Source organism: Saccopteryx bilineata, chromosome 12, assembly GCF_036850765.1.
Source record: "Saccopteryx bilineata isolate mSacBil1 chromosome 12, mSacBil1_pri_phased_curated, whole genome shotgun sequence".
In the NCBI taxonomy this organism is placed as follows: Eukaryota; Metazoa; Chordata; class Mammalia; order Chiroptera; family Emballonuridae; genus Saccopteryx; species Saccopteryx bilineata.
In genome coordinates this window covers 26,215,896-26,243,128 of record NC_089501.1, presented here as the reverse complement: position 1 = coordinate 26,243,128, position 27,233 = coordinate 26,215,896, and the positions used below count along the sequence as shown (strand labels likewise).

The 27,233-nt window shown below is 37.6% G+C and overlaps 1 protein-coding gene across 17 annotated transcripts in view; it reads right to left on the bottom strand.

Moving 5' to 3' along the window:
- Positions 1-27,233, bottom strand: part of L3MBTL3 (L3MBTL histone methyl-lysine binding protein 3) — a 122,979-nt gene that overhangs the window by 47,667 nt on the left and 48,079 nt on the right. For all 17 annotated transcript variants that reach the window (XM_066248075.1, XM_066248082.1, XM_066248083.1 and 14 more), the window contains 7 exons: positions 25,942-26,033; positions 22,811-22,962; positions 14,059-14,135; positions 9,940-10,025; positions 7,802-7,912; positions 2,761-2,875; positions 1,235-1,337 (listed from right to left, as the gene is read on the bottom strand). In XM_066248075.1, the coding sequence (XP_066104172.1) occupies positions 1,235-1,337; positions 2,761-2,875; positions 7,802-7,912; positions 9,940-10,025; positions 14,059-14,135; positions 22,811-22,962; positions 25,942-26,033 (736 nt within the window). The remainder of the gene's footprint in view (positions 1-1,234; positions 1,338-2,760; positions 2,876-7,801; positions 7,913-9,939; positions 10,026-14,058; positions 14,136-22,810; positions 22,963-25,941; positions 26,034-27,233) is intronic.

Sequence of the window (27,233 nt, the reverse complement as noted above, 5' to 3'; positions counted from 1 at the left end):
AGGGAAAAACTGCTGTCCTAAAATAAGTACTGAACAAAAGAACTTATAAATACCTAATGGGAAGTGAGCATTCTAATGACTTACTCCTGGCATTCAGACTTACATAATGTCTGACAATACTGCAGTTGTCTTTACTTGGAAATACTAAATAACTTCTAACTGTAGTATTTTTTAACTCAGTTTAAATTAATCGTACAACTTTTGTACTGCAATCACACGAACAGCATAAAGGATTTTTAAGTGGATATTTGCAAATGGAATCACCTTCCTTCCCATGCTCAGACTTTTTGCTCTAGAACATGACGTCCCTCACATAAAGTAACCCAGGAGGAGTGTGGCGAAAGGAAGACGAGCAGCTCTGTGGAAAGGTCACAGAGATAAAAAGAAAGGGAACTACACAAAGGTGAAAATAATCACACCAATTCTACAATTCCTATTAACTCTCAGAGGAACAGGCAGTCCAATCTTTAAGTACTTTAAAGACCTAGATTCACAACCTGCACAATCTAGATAAACAAGGACTCATTTTTCTTACTGGGCAATCCAATTAATATGCAAATAAAACAATTATACTGAAAGGCTATTAATATATATCTAAATGGATACTGCTTTTGCTCTTTAAAAAAATCCACTTAAATCATAAGAATTTCTCAGTACTTCAGTAAAAATTTAAAAAAATCTAAAACGACCTCCAAATCACCTAAATAATACATCAAATTTCAAATGGAAGTTATTTAGGGGTAAGAGAAAAAAATCTGAAAAACACTTTTCTGATCAACACATTCTCATGTTTGATTATATTTGTGTTTTTTTCTGATCTCTATTAATCTACCACAATATCACTTCTCTGTATTCAAATCGCTGTCACCTGACCATATAATATTCTACTGAACAAATATTTCCAACAGGACCTGCCTTCTTCTCATTAGTAATGGTCAACCCACAATAACTGTTTCAGAAGCTAAGATCTGTGCCAGTAGTCATGTTGCCAAGAAAAGCCAAACAGCTGGAGTAAATGTACTTTAAACTGTAAATGCATTTTCTCCTAGACAGATTAACTACAGATATACTCTTCATTTTTATAGGATCACTATGGTAACCATATTTCCTATGGATTTAAATTTAAAATTAGGTCACATCTATTCAGTGTACAGGAAAACCATTACTTTGTACATATCAGACGCCCTCTATCTGACCATGTAAGGAATCCCCAGTGAGCCGCAGCACCACCTACCTGTGAGGGCCCAGGTGTCTTGCTCTCTTAAAATGACCAATCCCTTTACATCCCGGGGTTGAGCATCCACCGTGTTCTGACACTTCCATTAATTCTAAGGGGCCTAGGACAAAGGGGAGGGGAGAAAAGAAAAAGAAAGAAGGGGCGTAAAGTTAACCTGAAGGTTATAAGAGTCCAATGCTTGAGATTAGAAAAGGTAGCGAAAAAAATTCAATTTTAAATCAATACATATAAACAAAAAACAAGTAGATTCTATAAAATTAACAGTATCTTAAAAGTCTCTACTTCTAACGGTGCTCCCCTATGACTCTGTTTACACTCTTTATCTTGGTTCAATAATAAAACAGTAAACTTTCATCTAAACCTTTCAAAATGTCACAAATTCCAGAGATACCTAATCTGAATTAATGAGAGAATCCTAAAGAATTTTTTCAAGTAAATAACATAATTAATATATGAATCTCACACCGTGAAAACTTCAAACAGCACACTGGAGACCAGAGAACAGTTCCGGAGCCCATTCGAGCTGCACCCCTTCTCCACACTTCATACCCCCTTGTCCTGACACTCAACGCCTCCCCGCCTAGATGCTGTACTAAGCTTCCCACACATCTGATTCATGTATCAGGTGGCTTATTTTCTTATATTTTGCCACATAAAAGGGACAACATAGATATGTACTATTCTGAAACATTCTTCTTTAGTCTTTAAGTTAAAGACCATGTCTTACAATCTTTCCATCTCAACAGTACTACCCATTAGGACTGTTGCATAGTATCGGTAGTATAAGTGTACTACAATTTATTTAACCAATACTTGCTTCCAAGTTCTGCTATCTCAAACATTCCGTAACCAATACCATGTCTGTGCATTTCTGTATAAGCCCTTATGCAGAGCACACGTGGCATCCGGAAGTGAAGCCACTAGTTGAGGAAGGCACACTAAATACTTTTAAAATTGATGATAACTTATTGTATTTCCTACATTATTTTTTTACAATGTACATATTTTCTTTCAAAATTGAGATCATGACATGTCAAGTTCTTGGTGTACCACTTTTAAAAAAAACCTGAATTTGAATTTAACTGAAATGTTCATTGAGGTAACTGTAGACCACATGCAGTCATAAGTATTAATAAAGGGAAGTCCTTTATACACTTGCTCCAGTTTCTCCTGATAGTAACATTTTGCAAAACTATGGTATAAACTCACTATTATGATACTGAAAATAAGACATTCAATTTTGATTGCCTGACAGATTGTCTTCTAAAAATTCAGTACTAATTTTAAAAGGTGATAACTACTTCTAAAAAAAAAAAGAATACCTATACACACTTTACTTTTTCAAATATTAATTTTTTTCTCATACATATTTTTGCTACGAAGAAGTTAAAAATGTAGCAAGAGGGAAAAGGATTACATAGACAAGAAACGGACAGTAGAAAGAGAAGAGTAAGGGAAAAGAAAGTATTGAACATTAAAAAAGAAAATAGAAAATTTTTTTTGGTTATCCTTGTGTTTCTTACTTAAAGGAGGCTGAAGAGGATGCCCAGTTTTTGAACACCAGCCCACGGGGTGGATGTCAGGAGAATCTGCATCTATCCAGTAATCATAGCAACTATTCCAGCCATCAAAGTGAACCTGGGTAACAAAAAGAAATGAAGCAATTCAGGTCTAAAAATTCTTACAGTAAAAAGTCTGCCCACCGTAACCATATCCATTCTCTTCTAACTTATATAGATTTAATGCCAAGTACAATGTTTCAATTATTTAAATTACTTCATTCATACTATGAGAAAAGATGGACTTTTTGACCTATCTTCAAGTTATCTAACCATCAATAAATGTCTGGTCAAAGGCACTTTTTGGGCAATACTTCTACAGATATGTTACATACATCTCCCAGTAAGCAACCTGAGTACTTATCATCATAAGAGCAACACCAAAAAGCCAGTAAACCCTCCTGAAGTAACGCATGGGTCAGTCAGGAAGGGGCAGCAGGGCGGCAGGGAGAGGCAGCAGGACCTCGTGTAGCAATGTCGTCTCCCAGAATCATGTTTAAAAAAAGTCGTTTTTTTTAAAAAAAAACTCAATGCCCTATTAAATATACCCAGTTTATAATATGCCTCCATCAAATGCATTTTTAGATATTATTTTCTTATAAATGAATACAATCTCTCTCAAAGAGACTGGTCATCTTAACTGGCCATCAGGTAAAAACACAACTGATCTTTCAGGCATGGCTGCTAAAAACCAGCGAGGTATCTTTTAAGTATTATATAGCTATATATTTTCTCTTTTAGGGTGAAAGGATATACTGATAGCCTATATACAGGGCTCAGCAAAAGGAGGTTTACAGCTGTGAATACAGAATACATGAAACAGCTTATTCTTGGATTATTATTTGTTAATTATTGTGTTATTTTCCATTTGAACAACTATAAATCTACTTCTGTCCCACCCTGTATATTTTACTTTTAAACCCAGTTTGCCATCTAGGTTTTCTTTTTAAAGTCTGTGAAACTCTTAATAGTTATAAGACAGATGAATAAAAAATTCAACATTAAAAAACCTGAATAATAAATTTTCTAGAAGAACATATCAGCGAATGTTTTTGTAATCTTAGAGTTAGATAACCTTCACAAGAAAGACGTCAAACTCAACAGTCATAAAAAAACTGATCGAGGCCTTGGCTGATTGACCGGGCAGTAGAGTGTTGGCCTGACATGTGGATGTCCTGGGTTCAATTCCCAGTCAGGACTCATAGGTGAAGCACCCATATGCTTCTCCATCCTTTCCCCTCTCACTTTTCTCTCTCTCTCTCACCCTCTTCCTCTCCTGCAGCCATGGCTCAAATGGAGTGAGTTGACCCCAGATGCTGAGGATAGCTCCATGGCCTCCGCCTCAAGTGCTAAGAAGAGATCAGTTACTGAGCAACAGAGCAATGCCCAAATGGGCAGAGCACTGCCCCCTAGTGGGCTTGCTGGGTGGATCTCAGTCAGGGTGCAAGTGGGAGGCTGTCTCTCTGCCTCCCTTCCTCTCACTGAATAAAAACAAACAAATAAAATAAAACTGATCAATTTGACTACATCAAAATTTAAAACTTGACTGGGGGCCCTGGCCGGTTGGCTCAGTGGTGGAACATTGGCCCAGCGTGTGGAAGTCCCGGGTTTGATTCCCAGCCAGAGCACACAGGAGAAGCACCCATCTGCTTCTCCACCCTTCCCCTTCTCTTTTCTCTCTATCTGTCTCTTCCCTTCCCACAGTCAAGGCTCCACTGGAGCAAAGTTGGCCTGGGTGCTGAGGATGGCTCCATGGCCTTGCCTCAGGCACTAGAATGGCTCTGGTTGCAACAGAGCAACACCCCAGATGGGCAGAGCATCGCCCCCTAGTGGTCTTGCCAGTCCCAGTTGGGCACATGCGGGAGTCTATCTCTCTGCTTTCCTTCTTCTTACTTGAGAAAAATACAAAAACAAACAAACAAAAAAAACCTGACTAGCAAATACTGCAAATAAGATGGAAGAACCATTAGAAACCTGAAAACACATTTGTTACACATATAATAATGCACTCTGTTCCTTAATTTGTAAACTTCACATGAATACAAAAAAATGAAAACCCAGTAAAAGGATGGAAAATACACACAAATGATTCATAAACAAGGAAGTACATATAAATGATCAGTAAACATAAGCCCTGGCCGGTTGGCTCAGTGGTAGAGCGTTGGCCTGGCATGCAGGAGTCCCTGGTTCGATTCCCGGCCAGGTCACACAGGAGAAGCACCCATCTGCTTCACCCCTCCCCCTTTCCTTCCTCTCTGTCTCTCTCTTCCCCTTCCGCAGCCAAGGCTCCATTGGAGCAAAGTTGGCCCGGGCGCTGAGGATGGCTCCATGGCCTCTGCCTCAGGTGCTAGAATGGCTCTGGTTGCAACAGAGTGACACCCCAGATGGGCAGAGCATCGCCTCCTGGTGGGCGTGCCGGGTGGATCCCAGTCGGGCGCATGCGGGAATCTGTCTGACTGCCTCCCCGTTTCCAACTTCAGAAAAATACAAAAAATAAATAAATAAATAAATAAATGACCAGTAAACATATAAAAAGATAGTTTCACTTATAATTTAAAAATTACAAATTAGAACCACGAAATGCAGTTCTCTTTTCAACCTGCCAAAAATGTTCCATTTTGGTGATTCCTAGAGCTGGTGAGTATAAGGATAAATTGATGCTCAGATAGATGACTTATAAGAGTATTAATTCGTGCTGTATTTCTGGAGAGTTATTTGGCAATAACAATCAACACTTATAAAATACATCATCTTTGACTTGATACTCTCAATAATTCAACTCTTTGTAGTAAAAACAACCAGAGCACCCACCATCAGAGAACTGGTTACATAAATTATGATATATTTAGTGATGGAACAGTACACAGTTGAATTGTTAAAGTACATATATATGAGCTCAAATAACATCCTTTGGAAAGAATCCACTTTTTCAAGCTTTGAAACCAATTAATCCTAGAATCAAACCCCATAGAATCAAAATTTTTTTTTACTACAAAAGGAAACGTGTTCCTGAAACCAGATAATTAAAAAGAAAATCTATTTATAATGTTCCACCCTAAGCGAAGTACTGTCATTATCTTGGGTGTTTATTTCCATAATTGCTTATATATAATATGTTCTTTAAAAAAATAATTCCAGACATCACACATAAAAACCTAAAATTTTCACTTAACAATGTTAAATATTCTTCTAAAAGACTTAACATCATATAGATATAATTTATTTTACCCATATCCTACAGTGGCTGTGGCCTATGTTAAAATGCACCGATATATTCTTGCAGTTTTTATCTCTGCATATCCCCTATGGTTATTCCCTTAACATAACTCCTAGAACTGAAATTCTTGAATTAAAGGGTGAACATTCTAAGACTTCTGATGCCTATCACCAGCTGCTCTACAGAAAGGCTGAAACACTTGCTTTATATTCCTATCAGCTATGTATATATGAGAATAAACTTTTCATGCTCCCAAACCAAGACACATATGTTTTCCAACTGTGACTGATTTTACTTATAAAAATAAGATTTTGCTTAATTCTATACTTCTTTGGTAACTGGTCTGGACTTAAAAAGAAAAGTACTTCTAGTCCTAAAATACTCTAATTGCTTTATGTCTTAAATTACTACCAAGGACAATTAACAAGAACATATACTAGAAAAAGGTAAACACAGATCTTCCATTATTTATAAAATGTTTAATATTAAGTAATTATATAATGTATAATAGTGCATTAAATGTTAAACTTTCTATTTTCTAGAAATACCTCATTTGTACAGGCTTTTCATGTTGCTTTGCAATTTATTTTCTTATATATTATGTCACTAAACATAGTTAAGTATGTGATTTTTTCTTTTAAACAGCATAAACTTAGACTTCTACATTTGAAGAGTGGGACTTAGTTCCACCACTGCCAGTGATTAATAAGAAATTCATTTACAGTCTTTCTGAGCCTCAGCCTCATGGACAAAATAACGATAAGAACATAAATCTCCCATATGGTTCTTGCCACAAATGTTACCCTCTAAAGACATCATGTAAATCTAGTATCTGACTGTTACTATAATTACTGTTATTCCTAATAGAAATTCTAAACTATCCTACGAAGCAAGCAGAACACACTGTTCTGGTTTGCAAGTGAACCGAATGCGGAAACCAGACAGAGACGAGGAGTTCTGAGGGCGTCCCTGGCGGGCTGCCACCTTTCACTGCTCGGGCTCAGACCTGACAAGCTGGGCCATCTTCTGAGACATCAGGAGCAGCATCTGGCTTTTATCAGTCCAACTGTTAACTAAAAACTGATTTTATTACTAAAATTATTTTTCTTTACTTTTTTGGTATTAAAAGGCAAGATAGTCTTCTGAAAAGTCTAAATCTATCATACCCCATAAAATAACATTAGCTTTAAATTTTCTGAAAAAGAACATACTGTAGAGTTATTCTATTCAGAGGAAATCTATTATCTATGTAAGAAGCCCTCTCTTAATTATGACTGACTTTTACTTTTTTTTTCCCCTTCTTTATTTTTTTTTAATTTTTTTTATTTATTCATTTTTAGAGAGGAGAGAGGAGAGAGAGAGAGAGAGAGAGAGAGAGAGAGAGAGAGAGGAGAGAGAGACAGAGAGAAGGGGAGAGGAGCTGGAAGCATCAACTCCCATATGTGCCTTGACCAGGCAAGCCCAGTGTTTCTAACCGGCGACCTCAGCATTTCCAGGTCGACGCTTTATCCAGCGCCACCACAGGTCAGGCTGACTTTTACTTTTTTGAGTGTGTGTATAGAGTAAGTAGATATGACATATTAAAAATCAGTCGTGATTAAAGAGAAAACTTCTATAGATTAAGAAAAACTGGATAAATACTGGCTTACGAAGATGCAGAGCCACTTAAACTGTATATCCTGTGGTTTTACTAATTATAGGACTTCACAAATGAAAGACCTGCTAACGTTTCCATCCAAGAAGTCTTGTAACAACAGGCAAAGCAAAACCACAGTAGAAAGCCCTTACTTTTATTCGGTGATCATCTGTGTCTGCAACTGTTGCCACTCTAATAAACATGGGGTTCCTTTTGTCTACGATCTCCAGCTTCATTTTTTTCTGGAATCCATGTGGAGGTTTCTGCCAGAACAGAAAATTTTAGTGAGATCAGGGAAAGAGAATGTGGGCTCTATGTACAAAAATATAATTAAAAAAATAAAAAGTAAAAAGATGAGCTACTTAGAAAACCAGCCTTTCGCACTCTCATGTTCCAAGAGTGGCTTTGGATCTCACCCGCCTGATCAAAACCACAATCCCACATCACATTGCCAAACCTGTAGGCAACAGAAACAGCCTGGCCATTTAGCCTACAGGAGCAAACAGAAAGCAAAAGATCTTAAAATGAAATTCAAATTATTGTGGGTATTTAATTAGCCATAGGGAATACAAAAATTTTCTTTTCATTAATTGGAGGTAACCTGGCAAAAATCAAGCATGAAAACTATTTCTAAAAAGAGAGAACATTAAAATGGCAGAATTAAGACATAAAGATCAAAGGTGATAATTAATGCAATAAAGCAGAAGGTATCTTTTAAAGAAGAATATTAGCAATCAAATATGCAAGATAGAACCACTCTAGTAAGAACAGAAATGAGAATGCGGACCAATAACTCAATACTCAGCAGAAAGCTATAAACCTCTGAAAAATCTACAGGTAGCTGAAGGCAAGGCAATTTTAAATTTTCTGAAGTTCACGTCTCTCTTCTATAAAATAGGCATAATAAAAGTGTTGCTCTGAAAATTAAGTGTAAAAGCCAAACTAGGGAAATCTTAGTTTTCTCTCTGATTCCAATGTAATATTAAACATGTAGACCAGGGGTTGGGAACCTTTTTGGCTGAGAGAGCCATGAACGCCACATATTTTAAAATGTAATTCCATGAGAGCCATACAATGACAATGAGTGTATATTACATATCATTCAATAAAAATTTGGTGTTGTCCCGGAGGACAGCTGTGATTGGCTCCAGCCACCCACAACCCTGAACATGAGCAGTAGGAAATGAATGGATTGTAATCCATGAGATTGTTTTATATTTTTAACATTATTATTCTTTTTATTAAAGATGTGTCTGTGAGCCAGATATAGCCATCAAAAGAGCCATATCTGGCTCGTGAGACAAAGGTTCCCGACCCCTGATGTAGACTAATCTTGATGTAATTTTATCCAGTTCAAAGCAAGGTGCAATGCAGCTCTTTGTACAGGTCTAATTAGATAAAAAATTAAGAAATATGGCATAACTCTAAATATTACTCTATTTTAAATTGATTTTACTATCAGATGGAATCATACATATTCTTCAATATGGCTTTTTGCATGTAAAATGTTTTCTCGAAAAATCTGACTTTTTTTTTTGTATATTTGAGCTCATACCTACCAATTAATTCTAAAAAGCCCTTGCAATTTATACACAAAAGGATAATTCAAAGAAAAATGTTTATAATAGACTATACCACATTAAAAATATTTAACATATCTTTTCCTTTAAATTCACTGGAAATAAAAATTATAAAATAGTTTGAGACAGAAAATTTTTAAAAAATATATTTCACTTCTTGTTCTTCCCTTACACAGAAATGAGGTCTACTTTGAATCTTAATATAAGATTAAATAAGAAACAATGAACCAGGTTTAGAAAAAGGTAACATAAAAGCAGATAATCTTGAATTTTGGTAATTAAACATGCTAATTTATAGCAACCAAATAAAAACAGTATCTCAGCTCACCATAAACAAATTTAAAGGAATTATTGGATAAAATTTTCATCAGGACACTATGTCCGTCCTGATTGGTCTTTCAGAATATCTAGCTGGAAAAAAGAGAAGCTTGCTGTGCAAGAAACAGTCCACACTGACTCAAACAGAATTATTTTCCAAGGCAAGTTTAAGTCCAAAATGGAAGTAGTTTTTAGATGCCAACAACAAAAACCTAAGAAATAATTTTGATTTTCAAAATTATAAAAATTCAGAAACATCATTTTGGCCTTCTGTTTCCCACCCATTCCTATTCCCATTCACCAGTCGTCTTTCTGTTCTTAAATCTCAATGAGTGAACATTATCACCACATGACTTAATCAAATATTGTAAAAATATACTGTATTCTCTCACCACTTTGAAAGCTCTTGCAGGAGCAGGTAAAGAATTGGTTTCTTCTAAGTATTTATCCCAAGAAAAATGTTTCACATTTGGATAACCTAAGAAAGAAAAAAGTAAATCCTATCAGGTTCAACCAAAATGATAGTGAGAACCACAAACCGACCTATAATATTATGAAATGCTATCATTATAATGTAGGAAGTTATTATGTTCATATTACACATAACTTTAAACTACTTACACATAAATGACATAAAAATAAATATAAATTTTTATATATTTATATATTTCCTATGTCCACAGAGAAGCTGGAAGCAGCAACACCCTATTAGCAGTGAGCACACCTAATGTCCAGATCTTACTTTCTAAATATTCTTCTCTAGTAAATACATAAATATTCTTTTCTAGTAAAACCATGCAGACTGGAAAAAATGACTGATTTCAGGGTTGGAGGCAAGTAAAGTATAAGATAAGCCTAACTGTGCCAGAAAGTAGGAAGTTCTCAATAATTTTTTTTTTTTTTTGTATTTTTCTGAAGTGAGAAGTAGACAGGCAGACAGACTCCCACATGCACCCGACCACGATACACACAGCATGCCCACTAGGGGGCGATGCTCTCTGCCCATCTGGGGCATTGTTCCATTGCAACTGGAGCCATTTTAGTGCCTGAGGTGGAGGCCATGGAGCCATCCTCAGCGCCCGGGGCCAACTTTGCTCCAATGGAGCCTTGGCTGTGGGAGGGGAAGAGAGAGATAGAGAAAGGAGAGGGGGAGGGGTGGAGAAGCAGATGGACATTTCTCCTGTGCGTCCTGGTTGGAAATCAAACCCCAGACTCTTACACGCCAGTCGACACTCTACCACTAAGCCAATCAGCCAGGGCTCAATAATAATTTTAAGAACATGTAAAAGGATATAGAAACTAGCTTAAAGGGGTTTCCTCTGGCCAAACCGGAGAAAATCTACACATGAAAATAATGCTTGTAATGAATTATAACCCATCAATGACATTAATAATCTATGGGGTCCACAATGATATCTATAAATTAAATAAATGGGAAGGTGAGAAAGCTACTCTTTGTATAATAGTATCAGCTTCATATGTACAAGGACTAATAAAATTAGAAAAATTACCAGTTAGTAACTTTCAGAATAATAATTCATACTGGAAATATCAACAGATGCTAAAATTAGTGAGTGACACAAGGAAGTGCAGGGTATTTACACAGTCTCAAAGTATCTCCTCATAAAATATTTATTAATTAATTACCAAAGGGAAAAAAACTACATCGGTGGAGAAGCCTAAGAAACACCATCTTGATCAATTAACGGTAAAAATCAGTCAGTAACAAGACAAACTGACATCACGTGCCACCTGGAAGGCTGTAAGGAGAACACAGCGTGACTTCTGGTTTCCTGCCCAAAATGCACAGCCTGGGTCTAATTATGAAGAAACACTGAGCATACCGAAATTAAGTAACATTCTACAAAACGAACAGACTAATCTGTCATCCTCAAACATACTGAAGATATGAAAGTAAAGGAGAGCCTAAGTGAGGGGACCCCAGGGATACAACACCGGAGGGCAACGCCCGAGCCTTTTTGCTGTAAATGACATCACTGGTACAACAGATAAACTTGAATGGGTCTAGCGGTTCAAAGGTATAGATAAGTTCTGTACTATTCGTGCAGCTTTTCCGTACATTTAAAATCATTTCAAAATAAAAGTTTTTGAGAGTCAATATGCAAATATTTTTGTGTATGCAAACATTTTACAACGTATTTCTAAGGACCACATCTTGAGCAAGTTAAATAATATTAAAGCTGACTGTGCATGCACGCATGTGTGTACACAGAGCCAAAAAAGTTTTTCTAGAAAAACACAATGGCTAACAACTAAACTAAGAGACATAACAGTGGCTATCTCTATCTTTAAGCGTTTTTTTAAAAAATGTTGTAATATATAATATGGATAATTCAAAATAAAAATCATTTTAAAAGACATGAAGACTTTAATTTTAGAGAAAGAATAGATGTGTTATATGATTAGACAGAACACAGACACTGCCAGTAAGGAAGACCAGGTGACTAGGATTCCTTCTTTTCAGACACAACATCAGAGATCAAGCCAGGAATCTGTCCATAGCAAAAAAGGACTGAAAAAGAACACCCTTTTTGTCATGGAGCTTAAGAATAGAGTAACATCAGCACAGGCCCTGCAAACCAGTCTCGTTATTTGGAAGGATTTAAAAAACCAACAAACAAAACAGCATGTGCATGTGTGTTATAATGCAAATCACATAAAATTTACCTTTACACTATTTTTAGGTACATAGTTAGTGGCACTGTATATATTCACATTGTCATGTTTGAAACTTTTTAACATGCAATTCTGTATTTTCTTAATTTGTCAAAAGCTATATATTTTTCTTTTCTACTGTATTATAAAAGTCCATGAAAGGCAACCGATGACTTGGTTACTTGTCTCGCCTCAGAAGTCAGGAATAATGCCTTACACCACACCTTCCCAGGTGCCCACCCCAGTGCGGTGCAGACACAACCAAGACTCTCTGGTTTACTGGTTCTGTTTATTCACCAGATCCCTGGTCATGAACAAAAAAGTGCTATAGAAAAATGTAAGATCATAACAAATGAGGAAGTCTAAAGGAATCCTCACAGCAATTTAGATGGTGATGGTGGCAATCATCACTCACTGGCTTCGAACAGTATATATGTCATAGGACACAGGAGAATTGATTAGAAGTCTTCCAAGCAGCATGACACCTGGACCAACAAACTATTAATACCTAGATTTAACACTTTATGGTTTATATAAATATTCTTTCATCTTCAAAACAGCTCTGTAAATCAGTACAGGACTTAGTCTTTTGTCCCTAAACATAGGAGAAAACTCAGAAAGTGGAAGGGAGTTGCCTCACTCATCACAGGAATGGCTGGTCCCTGGAGTGAAGGCCCAGACATTCACTGAGACACAGTAAATAAAGAACCGAGGGCAAGTCTAAAAATGAAACCGGCTGTTAGGATAGAATGAGACAAGGATCTGAGGCTCTAAGCTGAGTCTCTGCTACTTACAGGCTGTGGGCAATATCCACCCAACAGCTTCTAGCAAATGAAGGAGCCATCCTTACCCTGTGATAATGGCAGCCTCCATTCCTCACCTGACTATCCACAAGTAACCACCACAACCAAGTGATGCAGTGTCAGCTGAAGCCCCTGTCTTTGCACGTCGGCAGTACTCACGGCACCTGACATAGCAGTGCTCAGAAACCCTAAGTCTTAGTTATGATGAAGCCACAGAATCTGTTCTTTAGCAGATGAAGACAAATGCAAATGGACATAAACAAGACTATTTATCGGTAGTTATACTGTTCCCTGTCAAAGAGAGCGTGAATAAGCTGAGAAGGCACAGGGCCAGAGCCGACAGCTGAAGTACCTGGAAACTTCAGACAACAGCGTCAAGCTGAAAAATCTGTTTTGGAACCAGGAATCACAACAGAAAAAGGTTAAGTCTATGTGTGAGTTCTGGCCTAGGAAAAACCCCCTGAAGCTTCAAGTTCTCACTTAAATGTGAACATTATGCTCTGAGGGACAGAACTGCCCTTGCCATGGATGACCTAGGCTCCGCCCATAAATGCTGTCACATACGTCCATTTTTCTACCCTCGTCAAAGCCTTAGACAATTTACATACGTCCGTGGTTAGACAAGATATTTGAATGTGTATTGCTATAACGTCTAGCTATAAATGAACTTCAACCTGAGAAAGGACAGATCTTTTAAAGCGGATCCTCCTATTTTTTTCCAAAGAGGACAAAAGTTGAGACCATCGGGTATTAAATCAGTGCTTATATACTTTCTGGGGCAGCATGGGTCAGTAAGCTATTGTTTGCAGGCTGGCTGCCTCTTCTTGCAAATCAAGTTTTATTGCAAGACGACTATGCTCGTGCATCTACACACTGTCTGTGGTTGCTTTTGTGTTTCATCTCAGCTGAAGAGTTGTCGGAGAGACCATAAGACCTACAAAGTCAAAAACATTTACTACATGGCCTTTTACAGAAAATATTTAACAACTTCTGACATATATGAATAATATTAGGCATATAATAAATACTAACCTGGAGGAGTAATAAGGGTTCTTCTATGTTCTTTACACCAACCAACTGGATGAATGTGTGGACTAGATGCTTCACACCTGTAAAGTATATAAATTTAAAAATTGTGATTATCAGGATGCATTGTCAAATACTAGTAAAAGTAAAAAAACAACAAAACAAAATCAGAGATGGTGAATACCTTAGTATAATCTATCTCATTTGGGGGAAAAAAATCGCTAGATCAAGGGACCTTTCATTCATCCAATATATCAATACCAAGAACTGATCATTGCATTTATCAACGTAAAGGTCATCAGCAGTATCCTTAACAAGAGCTGTTTTGGTGGAGTTGGGTTTCGAAAAGGGCAACAGCCTGATCAAAGTGGGTTCAAGAAATAAAAAAAGAAAAGATGGAGACAGCTAGTATAGAGAACATGTTTCGGTAGTTCTGTTTTAAAAGGAAGCAGAGACGTGAGACATCAGATAGCAAAAGGGAAAGTGTTTTTTGTTGTTTTGTAATAAGTTGGGTAATATTTAGAGGAAGCTGGGTAAGGCACATATGGAAATTCTCTGTACTGTTTTACAAACTATGACTTCACAATGCTTTTTTAGAAAGACGGAAAATACCACTTCCTTTATTCAAGAAATAGATGCTGAGCAATCATCATGATCAGAGCCATTCTAGGTGCTAGGACTACAACAGCTATCAAACCAAAGAGCCCTGTTCCCCTTGCATACTGGCAGGAATACTTCAACAGGGAGGGATGGCCCACTGGTGCAGAAGAGGGCTCTGACTCAGACAGGGCACGGAATCCTCGCACGAGAGCAGGGGTGCGTCATCCACAGAGAAAGTTCCGCCCGTGGGCAGAGATCAAGAAAGTACCCAGCAGACAAGAGGTTGGAAGCATACAGACGTCTCTCCCGTGTCTTTTCTCCCAATGAAATGGGAAGCACGGATAACAGCTGAGAGGGAGAATAGGAAAGGGGGTGTGAAAAATCTGAGGGGGAAGAAACAGTAAAATTTAGCGGTCTGGAAGACTAGACAAAAATCTGCCACAGGATGATGGTGCAGAACTGAGGTCCCACGCGAGGTTAGAAGTCATGAAGGTGAGAACAGACCAATCAGGACGTTGTATCTTTCTCCAGCTCTGTTCAACTGCCCAGGCACACATACAGCTGACAGGAAGTTGGATGCAACCAGGGTTGGGGTTTTGCCAGAAAAATACAATATGCCAAGGAGTAGTTACAACTGTATTCCAAAATACAGAGGCATCTAGAGGCATGTTACAATTAATATCTTTTTTGAAAAAAAGTTGGTAGAATATTTTCCATCTGTGTTCTCAAAGATAATAGGCATAATGAAGTAAAGAAAAAAAAAATCAGGGTCAAAATATTTCAGGAAAATACTAAATCTCCTCTTGGAGATTTACAGAATACATCATTGGCATATTAAACTGTGAGGTTATACTATAAACAAACCAGTGTCAAATGGCTTAACTTAGCATTTCCTAAAGATATTTCACTATGAAATGCTACTTTGATGGGCAACCTATTAACATCATGTGGAACACTAACGTTCTGCAGAATACATTTTAGGAAATGTTGATCTAGGGATGCCAAGGAGTCCAGATTTGCTTTATAGAACTGCTGAGTCCTTCCTAAAAGAACAGAAATCTCAACACAGACCTTTAGATGAGAAACTAAAAGATAGAAAGCCAGAAAGATAACATGGTTGGAGTTTCTGGTGAATAAAAGTCTTACTAGTAAGAATAAAGTACTTTCTAAGAAAAGTTTTAAGTGAGTGACATTAACATATAGTCAATCACTTTCCAAATCAACCTTTGTAACTGAACAACCCTGAAGAGTAACAGGTCAGTTTATGTAACCTCAACTAAACGCTGATTTTTCTCAAAATTACTTTAGTAGAAAATACCTTTAGGCCCTGGCCGGTTTGGTTTAGTGGTAGAGAGTCAGCCTGGTGTGTGGCAGTCCTGAGATCGATTCCCAGTCAGGGCACACAGGAGAAGTGACCATCTGCTTCTCCACCCTTCCCCCTCCCCTTTCCTTCCCTCCTGAAGCCATGGCTGGAATGGTTCAAGCAAAGTTGGCCCCCAGTGCTGAAGATGGCTCCATGGCCCTACCTCAGGCACTAAAATAATTTGGTTGCCAAGCAACAGAGCAGAGGACCAGACAGACAGAGCATCGTCCAGTAGGGGGTTTGCAGGTGGATCCTGGTCAGTTGGGGCGCATGAGGGAGTCTGTATCTGCCTCCCCACCTCTCACTTAAAAAAAAAAAAAAAGAAGAAAATACTTTTAAATATAATTAAAACCTTCTTCCTTTCTTCTTCTATTCACTTGTTTCTTACCCACCCTCTCCCACACTGTTACTCTCCTAATCTGTACATTAGGATTACATGTATATGTGTGTGGCATTTTAGGAAGGCGAAAGAAAAACAAGCACTGTTAGGTCAACATCAAGTTCATTCATCAACTGACATATTCCTTACAACATACATTTTCATAAAAGATACTGTACTACATAATTCCATAAGATGCATTGTTACAAACTGTATAAACAAAACTACGAAGCTCCACTTCCAGCTATGCTATTCTCTTCCTAGACAATCATTTGTTTATGGATTATTAGTAAGGATGTATTGCCTTTATTTTAGGAACATTTTTATTTTAGGGACAGCTGCTAATTCAGGTATGGCTCACTTAAAATTTAAAAAAATAACAAATTGTAACATTTGTTTAATTTTTTTTTCTTCCCAAGCTAATACAAGTATCAAGTACTTTTTATAATTATCTGCCAGGCTCCTGGTGATTAAAGTAAGAGCATCAGACATCAGTAATTCTTCTGACTTTTATTGGATTTCTCTATAAATTGTAATAATGGAAAATACTGTTACATATTTTGACCATGCATTCCTGTACTACCTGAATCTTACATAATGATGAGGTTTTAACATTATCTAAATATTGTTCGAAGTCACCATTTAAAATAAACACTGGAAGCCATATCAATGGAAAAACCAAAAACAGCCCTATTTTTGTCTCGTTCACTGATACTCTCAACAAGCAGATACGACTTCATTCAGAAGGTAGAATGCTTCAGAAGTGAAATGCCCTCTGCTGCTACTGCTACACAAGTCATCTCTTAGTCCCATCTAGTGTTCAAAAGCAGAAATGTAACCAAGGGAAAATAGGACAAAATAGCTCATAGTAAAAATTTGGCAAACATTCGATCACTGCACCTCTCCTTTCCTTCTTTTGGGTTTTTAAATACATCACCAAAGAAGACTACTTTAAGAAAAAAAAAAAATTAAGTCTATTTCACAAATAAGTGCAAATTAATCATGAATAAAGGCTGCTAAGATCTAATCAGACCTAGATTGGTAGAAAATAATACAAATAATAATTCATGAAAAATCTGTGTTTATAATATAAGGATAAAGTGAATAGACATTAAGATCCTCATTTTGGGGTCCTTGCCGGGTAGCCCAGTAGATAAAAGTGTCATCCCGGTGCTCTGAGGTTGCGGGTTTGATCCCGGTCAGGGCACATACAAGGAGCAGCTGATGAGCACACAACTAAATGGAACAACTAAGTGGAACAGCTAACTGATGCTTCTCTCTCTCTCTCTCTCTCTCTCTCTCTCTCTCTCTCCCCCCCATTCCCCCAATCTCTCCCCTTTTTTTTCCTTCCTTCCCTCCCTCCCTCCTTACCTCCCTCTCTCAAATCAATGGAGGATTTTTTTTTTTTTTAATTAAGATCCTCATTTTATGGAAACAGACAGAGGTTAAGTGATTTCACCAAGCCCTCGGGTTGAAAAGAAAGACTGTGGTTTTATCAGGCACAGCCAAAAGCTAAATACAAGTAATTCACACAGCACTGGGCTCCACAGATCGAGTCAGAGAGATGAAAAAGTATTTCAAGATGCTTACAGAGGAAAACATCAGTCTTTCTTTCAAGCCAAAACGGTTTCGCTTCCTGAAGAAATACAGGACACTTGGCCTCCCCCACCCCTAAGTCCGGGCGTGAGTCGGTCAGTTTGCTGCCCAGTGCCATACTCCCCTGGCTTCTGCTCTGCGCTAACCCTTCAGGGCCTCCATCTCTCTGAGTCATCCAGTTCTCCTTTTATCCCTGACTCACTTCCAATCCCATTCCCCATAGTAGCTGTTTTCAATATCAGGCATTTCCTTCGAGCTGAAAGCCCAACTTTCACAAACCCAGTGCCTCCTTGGAAAAGATAAAGAAGATGCCATCTCAATTACCCTAGTGTCAGTTTTACCTTCATTTCTTCATTTTCTCCATGCTGACAGGAACGCGTCTGTTTGTCCCCAAGGTTAGCCCCTCCAGTGGGATCTGGGGTCCCCAGTTACCCACAGTCTCTAGTACCTCCACTCCTTCCCTCCACAGTGTGGCCTGTGACCAGGTTCAGACTGTCTGTGCAGGAAACCCTCCTTGGAGTTGGGCTCCCCTCAAGCAATGGTCCACCTCCACATTCAGGACCCAACTTCAGCTGCTTGATGTCCCTTACAGCAGTGGTCCCCAACCCCCGGGCTGTGGACCGATACCGGTCCGTAGGCCATTTGGTACCGATCCGCAGAGAAAGAATAAATAACATGAAATGTTTTCAAAATAACAAATTTAAATACAGCCTGAATAATGAGGACATGCTCGTTCCTCCTTTAACTTAGCCCAATAAATATCGTAGGTTCGACAATTATATTTTAAAATACCACAGTTTTTACACCGGTCGCATAATTTTATTTTGTGCATTTATCCGTCCCACCCTAAAGGCCGGTCCGTGAAAATATTTTCTGACATTAAACCGGTCCGTGGCCCAAAAAAGGTTGGAGACCACTGCCTTATAGTCAACCTTTTGCTAATTGGATTCTGCCTCTAAAACTCTTACTTCAATCCTCACATCATCCTACGAGATAGGTATTATTGATAATCCTTTTTGTAAAGGAGGTGCCTAAAGCTTAGCAGAGTGAAATCACTTAACTGAATAGATTGGCTGTCATTCCCCAAACACAGCCTTGTTTGCTCCCCCACCTCCACCCTGGGCAAATACAAGGTTTCCCAGGCCAGGAAAATTCCATCCCAACATCTAAGCCCCGATTCCTACCATCCTTCAAGGTCTGGCACAAATCCCATGTCCTCTAAGAAGCATTCCTAAAGAACTCTCCAGTGAGTCTGCCACTCTTTCCTGCCCTGCGCCCCTACACCCAGCAAGCAGCTGGTTCTAACGATTAAGCAGTAACCACCACCTGCCCTGCAGGTGAGACAGTGGTGCTGTGTTTCTCTCCCTTCCCAGATCCTGAGCCTCTTGGGCTGCAGTGCAGAGCTACCTGGGTAGGTTCCTTTCACTTCTATAACTCAACACCATCAGCTTCCCCAATTCAACAGATGATAATGAAGGATACTGCCCACGCACCGCCAACTTTTCATCATTACGTGGAGGACACACATAAAATTACTATTACTCTCAACTTATAAATGTGAAAGAGCTCCACCTCTTCCAAAAAAGAAGTTCACAGTACACTTAAACACACTGTTTGCTCTGTTTTTGTTAACTCAGTGCTTCTCTTCTGTTTGCTAGGTTTTTGCCTGACTCACAGGGACACCAGACTGAACTTCAAAGATGCCTGAAGCTGCACCCTCGCTGGTGTAGGTCTTTAACTCAACAGTCAGCTAAGTCCTGTTTTCATGCCTTCCTGGTTCCCAAACGACAAGGTCACCTGCAAAGCATATTTCTTAAAGGCTAGATTCCCTCCCAGTGTCTGGGGGGAAAAGAGGGAGTGACTCCCTCTCATTGTAGCCCAGGAGAAGTAAGAGGGAAGAGAGGCTGCCCACAGCCCGGGGAGGACCCAGCCCCCTCACTGTGATGGCTTTCCAGCCCATGTCTTTCAAGTCCTTCCCAGTTCAATGTTCCGTGATATTTAAGATTATTCTTAAATACAACGACTGTCAAGAAGATTAGAATTAAACAGCTACCAACTACCAGTAACAGAAGTACAAAGGAAACCCAGAGGTAAACCTATTCCTATTCTAATATATATTTTCCTTTTATAAAAAACTATTTCAAGCTTACATAAATTTAAATCCCACATAGTGTCCCTCTTTGGAAGGAAGAAATGTTTTATTGCAACTAAACCTGTAGTATCGCAAATGTATGTGTGTGTGTGTGTTTAAATTCCCACTAAGGTAGAGATAAAAATCACCATCCAATTCAAAGGGGGGGGGGATCCCATTTCCAAACTATTTTAAATTGGGAAAAGCAATCCAATTTGTAACCTCAATTACATACCTAAGTAATTTATGCAAAAAGATACCATTCCAAAATTCAAAGATCAAAGAACATAATACTTAACAAGGCTGGAGAAATTCCAGTGCACTTAAGCAATTTTCAATGTGCCTTAACTGCATACTGATGTAGAGAATACACTGCATTCTTCTTCTGACAATTAACACCATCAAATTCTATGTCAATAATTAGAAGTATAAGTAAATCTTCAAAGTACATTCCATCTTAAAAATGATTATTTTGTGCTCATAAAAGTATAAAATCATAGCTAAAAGAGATCACTTCTTTTCCCTCCGCCCTTTCTGAAGAAGAGCGCAGGATGCTTCCTACCCCCTAGGCAGCTGGAGAAGGAAAGGACTGTGACAAATCCTTCCAGACCTCTTCATCACCATTTCTAAAAGTATGTTTGTAAAGGAAATACACTGTATGTGAAATAAGAAACTGGTAGTTTAAAAACCCTGTATACTTATTCTAAGACCTCAAAAATAACTAAACTAACATTCACCCATTTTGTTTAAATCAAGTGAAAGCTAAAAAAAAAAACCTCAAACCATTCTTAAGTGAATCAGAACTTTAAAAACAAAAAAGTCTCATTTCCACATATTCTAACAATTGCTTTACAGTCTCATCATTAATAAAGAGACTAGATCTCAGTCATCAGGCGGGTACTGACACCCTCACAGCGCATCCAACACAGGTGGGGAGACACACCTTTCACTCAGAAGAGACAGACTTAACACCATTTCTAAACTTACAGTTTTCTCATCTGTTCACTCACTCAAGATAGGTACAGATAATTTTAAATGAAACAAAACAACCAATTTACAGGGAATATGAAGAACAGAAGAACTTGGTAAGCAATTATGACAAGGATTCAATGAGTAAACCCAGAATGTGGGAGACACAACAGGACAAACAACCTGGCTCTTCCAGTAATGGTTACAGAAGAAGGAAAAGAGAAAGAGAAGTAGGAATCTCTACAAGAAAAGAGATCAAGAGACACATCAAAGCAATCACAAAGTGTGGCCCCCACATGGACCTAAAACCATCAAACTAAAACAAACAAACAAGACAATCAAACAGAATGTTTAAATATATTAGTAACACTATAGCATTCATAACATCATATATTTAGAAAAAAGAATCCCTATCTTTAGAAGATACCTACTGAAATATTTCAGAGATGAAATGCTACAATATCTGCAATTTGCTTTAAAACAATCTTGTTGCTCGGATTTGGGGAGTAAGAACACAGGGAAGACGTGAGTGGATATAAATTGGTAACTGTTGGCGCTATGTATCGAGGAGGGTCACTCGATTACTCATCTTCTGTATATGCTAAATGCTTTATATTTCAACAATTGCTTTTATTGCAAACTGAATAAAAAGATATCCTATGAGGAAAATTAAGCTTTGCAGAAAAAAGGTGGGGAAAATACACTGAAGTGCTCAAAAGTACTTGACTCTATGATGTAATCATATAATTACTTATCCACATTTTTAAAAATTCTGTAAAACAATATGAAACATATAAGGAACATATAGTGAAAGGATTTTAAAAATAGCAAATGACATTCAATGTCTTTTTTTTTAAATAATGGAAGTAAAACTGATGAGTGTCTAAGAATCCATTTTGAGGAGTAAAGCAAATTAACTATTGGTGGCGCTACTGAATATTTAAAAATACGTACGCTAAAAAGTAAGGTCAGAAAACAAGCATCCCTGAATTTAGTTACATTTATATAAATTAATATTCACTTGATGCTATAACATTAGTCATATCTTATAAAGATACCTGTCAGTTCTCTAAAATGTTCTGATTGTAAGCTTTTTCTAAAAGGAACTAAACACTTCAAAAATGCCTTTTATCGGGAAACTGAATTGTAGTGATCAATGAACATGAATTAGGTATGAAAAATAATTATTTTAATCACTTAGTCAAAATATACAGCTTTATTATAATTATTTTATAAATTATTCCTACTACTTTACATAGTATATCCAAACACAATAAGGATTGAAAGCAATACTCCTCAATTAATGTATTTGTATTCAGTTCTTATAAATAGTGAAAATTAGCTACCAGGCATAAAAACAGGAGAGACAGATGACAATTACTTTTCTAAAAAATAAGGGATGACACCCAAGAGGAAGGGGGACTGAGAGCCGTGTGCCTCACATGTGGCACCTGTCGGGAACGGGGTGTGTAAGCTGCCCTTCCTCAGGAGGGTGTCCACGAAAAGACACGTCATGAGGCCGAACTAGAGGGTGTTATTTAGAAACGCATGCCGTATGGACCACTTGTAAAGTTAAAAATATGAAGTGGAGCAGAGTGGGGCAGCACAATTATTTTCTGCTCCAAGCTTTGCATTATAATTGTTTAAAAACCATGTACCTGGTTTACTTGGATAAACACTACATTAGCCAAAGCACACAAAGCAATGGAAAATGTCTCACCAATAGTCATAGCTCTCATCCCAGTTGTCAAAATGTACCAGGAAACGATTGTCCACCATATCTGTTACCGTAGCAACACAGATAAATGTAGGGTTCTTTTTGTCTACCGCTTCAAGCTTCATCCCAACTCGAAAGCCTGATGGGATCACTGTCTATGAAACACACAGATTTAAAGATAAGCACCCAGTTAACAGTCAGACCCGCACCATCTCTGCACCTACCTCTGCTCGAAGGCCTGGCATCCGTTAGCTGTAGTCACATAATTTAAAATGCATGTACCAGTTTTACAGCTGGGTCACTTTCCAACAAGCAGCAATAAGAAAAATGCTCTGATGCTACACCCAATTAACTGTCTCATTAACTAGCTGAAATTCAAAAATAAAACACTCACAACCTCACAGATTTTAATTAATATTAGCATGTGTTTTGGTCCCTTAAAGTCGACAGTATTAGTTAGACAAGTTTTATTCACCAGATAAGCTCACTTTCTGTTTTTCTCTTTCTTGATTATAGAGTTAACAATGAAAATTATTTCAAAGTATGTTCTTAATCAAGTTAAAAATGTGTATGAGTCAGTACAAATTCACTCCCACTTTGGAGATCTTTCGAAAGAGTACTCTAATAAAAGTAGGTCATCTTCACAAGTGAAACGCTGCAAATTATTACACTTTTATTTAAAACTAAAAATGTTATTCACAACAGCAACTGGCTGCTAATATAAATAGCCATCCAAACTAGTTTGTAATCTAAGGAACTCCACAGATTATCAGCCATCTGGCACATGGTACTAAAAAATATAAATTCACTAAAATTTAGTGCTTGAGGTACAGTAAAATGCAAACATTCCTATAATCTTTTGTAAGGAAAAATATCCTAATCCCAGAGAAGTGCATTTGGATATCAGTTATGTCAATCACAATACTTCTACCCTAACCAAAGTATACTGATACTATTCTAATTACTTTAAGCAAGACAGATGTTATCTCACTTTTTTACTATAATTATACCGCTATCATTACAAAACTGTTGATATCTATGTACCTGAAAATGTTAGCATTCAGTGCATGCAGTCTGAAGTGAAGAAGCGGTCACTCACTAATACTACAGAGACCCTTTACTGCAGGGGTCGGGAACCTTTTTGGCTGAGAGAGCTATGAACACCACGTATTTTAAAATGTAATTCCATGAGAGTCATACAATGACCCGTGTACGTATACATTATCCAATAAAAATTTGGTGTTGTCCAGGAGAGCTGTGATTGGCTCCAGTCACCCGCAACCATGAACATGAGCAGTAGGAAATGAATGGATTGTAATACATGAGAATGTTTTATATTTTTAACGTGTTTTTTTTTTTTTATTAAAGATTTGTCTGTGAGCCAGATGCAGCCATCAAAAGAGCCACATCTGGCGCGCAAGCTATAGGTTCCCGACTCCTGCATCACTGTATTTTTAAGTTCTGAAATGATTTATTAGAGTTCTGACCATAAATATGAATATTCTATGATAGAGGAATCTAGAAATAAAAAAAAATTAATTGCTGCTTAGATACCAATCACATAGCCCGAGATTAAGTTGTGTGCTAGCAAAGCACGGAACTCAAGAAGGCAGTTCAAGGCAGGTAATCAAACCCCCAGCTGAAGTCTCCCTCAGGGAAGCAGACAGGGATCAGGGAATGTGGAGCAGGCAGAGCAGGACACCGAGTTTCCACCGAACCAGCCTTGCTTCAAACAGAGAATACTGTCCAGCAATGCAGTATTTACATCTTAGCAGTTACACTATCCTCTCAATTAAGATACTTGACAATATTAACTTGGCTCACTTTATCTCTATCAGCTACTTACATACGCACACGTATGCGCTCCCCTCTTCGGTTCTCTAATTTGACCTGGCTTGTGCTCAGTTTGATCAGAGAATTTTTTAGCCGTTAGGCTGATGGTCAAAAAACTGGTTAAAATCATTTCAACTGGGGGAGAACGTTCTTCCCTAATCCTCACATTTATTTTCATTTGGAGGGAATGTTATTGAAACATTACTGCCTCTCTACATATTCTCACTCAGTGTAACATGACTGGTGAATTTGCAAGAAGAAACTGGTCATACTCTTAAATGTAAGTTGAGCTTGGCCTGTGGTGGCGCAGTGGACAGTGCATCGACCTGGACCTCTGAGGTCGCCAGTTCGAAACCACACGCTTGCCCGGTCAAGGCACATATAAGAAACAATCCATGAACGAATAACTCAAGTGAAGCAACTACGAGTTGATGTTTCTTCCTACCCACCTCTCTCTCTAAAAATCAATAAATAAAATCTTAAGAAAGGAAATGTAAGCTGGACTACAGGGTGCACGGTTTCCACTATGCTCCTCTAGGGGCCAGGTCTGTCATGAGGGAGGGCGTTTACACCCGGTCCAGTGCTCCTGGGCTTGGGTGGTGGGGCAGGAAGGGCCAGGAAATCTTTGTAATTCAGGGCTCAGAACGAACATGCTTATTTGACAGCAGATACAGGCCATGCGACGGAGCCCTTATCAGTTATAAAAATAACATTTTGGTTTTCTACATGCTTGCTCTCCGTTCTTCTCTATTTGATGAGAACTTGGGTCAGGGAGAAGAACAGGAGGTATCAGGCCTCCTCAGGGATGCCCAAGGTAATGGAAAGTAGTAACACAGGTCAAGGGGGAGAAAGCAGACACACATCCAAGCTGTGCTTCTGTTATACTGACAATAAAGCTAGAAGCTGGAGTGAAGGTCAACCAGCCTCCAGCCTGCAAATCTAAACAGGGCTACATCCACCTCACCATGTGGATCCCATCTGAATAGCATTCCTCCACAAATGTAACAATCAAGTATCCCATCAGCTTTTTATGCACCTTAATTGTAAATTATACCTGCACTTTTTACTCTGTTCCCTTCTGCCATTCAACAACAAAAAAAGACAATCATGATATGGATACAAAATAGATATTTATTTATGAGGATTTTAAGTTAATTTTAAAGCTTAATTAAGGTAAGAGTATTCTATTTACCAAAGCAATAAAATTTATTATAGTTTCATGTTATCACTTGTAATTTATCCTATTGAACACTTAACAGCCACTTTTTTTTAAAAAGAAAAACTATTTTGGATGCACTTACTATATTCTGATTCTCGAATAATGACTTGGGAGCAGCCTGAGCTTTGCATGTCTTCAGATAAGTCTGCCAATTAAATTCTTCTTCTTTATAACCTATGGGAAGCATCGATAAGCAGACTCAGTAAAACATCAAAATATCTCACACCTAGTTTTCTATTCTCATTCAAACATGCCAAAATCAGGAGACCAACTGACTTTTTAAAACAGACAAAATTTAAATCGTAATTCATAACTATGCATTTTATACACAGGTTGTGTTTATTAACAACACATTATTTTTTCAATTCCGAATAAAAGGTAGTGGATATTAAAGAAAAGGTGTAAGAAAGCAAGTGCATATTATATTCAGGTATGCTTCTTCTTATTATCCAGCCATTTCCATCAGTATTTAGGTAGAACTTCTTAGCAGTAGACTAGTGACCTGGAGTAGTCAAATTCTTTATCTGTCCCTCACCTATTCTATTTTGTGAGACTAACTATTGAAAACAAATGCAAGGCTAAAAAGACAGAAATAAACAGAAAAAAAAAATCTTTCAGGCCTATCACCACAGGACTGATAATTCAAGATTTATGAAGTATGTTGACAAATTACAATAATGAAAATATCCTTGCCTTAATTTTCACAATTTCATGTTTAATGTTGACAAAGCCAACATTTCCTTAAAAAAAAAAAAAAAAAAAAAGAAAATCTAGCATCTTGTCTGCTCATGTGCTCTCTTCCGCTTCCATTCAAGTCCAGAAGACAGTGTAAAAAGGCAAGCTACTAAGTCACCACATTTCAGAGGTCCATTTATAAAAAGGCTTAAATTCTCTTTTTTACCCTCATTTTTTCTTTGTGTTTTTGTTTAATCCTTCAGCCATTTGAAAGTATGATTCTGCCAGTAATTTTTCACTTAAAACCAAAGGATGGCTAGTCCATTAAAAAAACAATAACCTTGACACAGGCCAAAAATATCAAACTAGTAACCTGGATCTTTGATATCATGTAAACAATACTAAATGTAATAGCTGAAAAGGAAGGAAATAAGATATTATTAAATACAGAGTTATTCTCGGATCTTTATGCAAACATGAAACAGGCAGAATAATTGGCAGACTGAAAAGACCTCAATAATAAAAAACTAACTGCTATTAGTTCAACCTCTGCCTAAACCAATTTTTAATGTTATATTATCCTTTCTAATCTCTTAAATATTAACATTTATAAATTTAAGGCATAAGTTCTTGAGATTTCTACAAACTGTTTTGTAAATAGAAGTAACTTTTCAAATCAGCTTTTCAAATATATATATA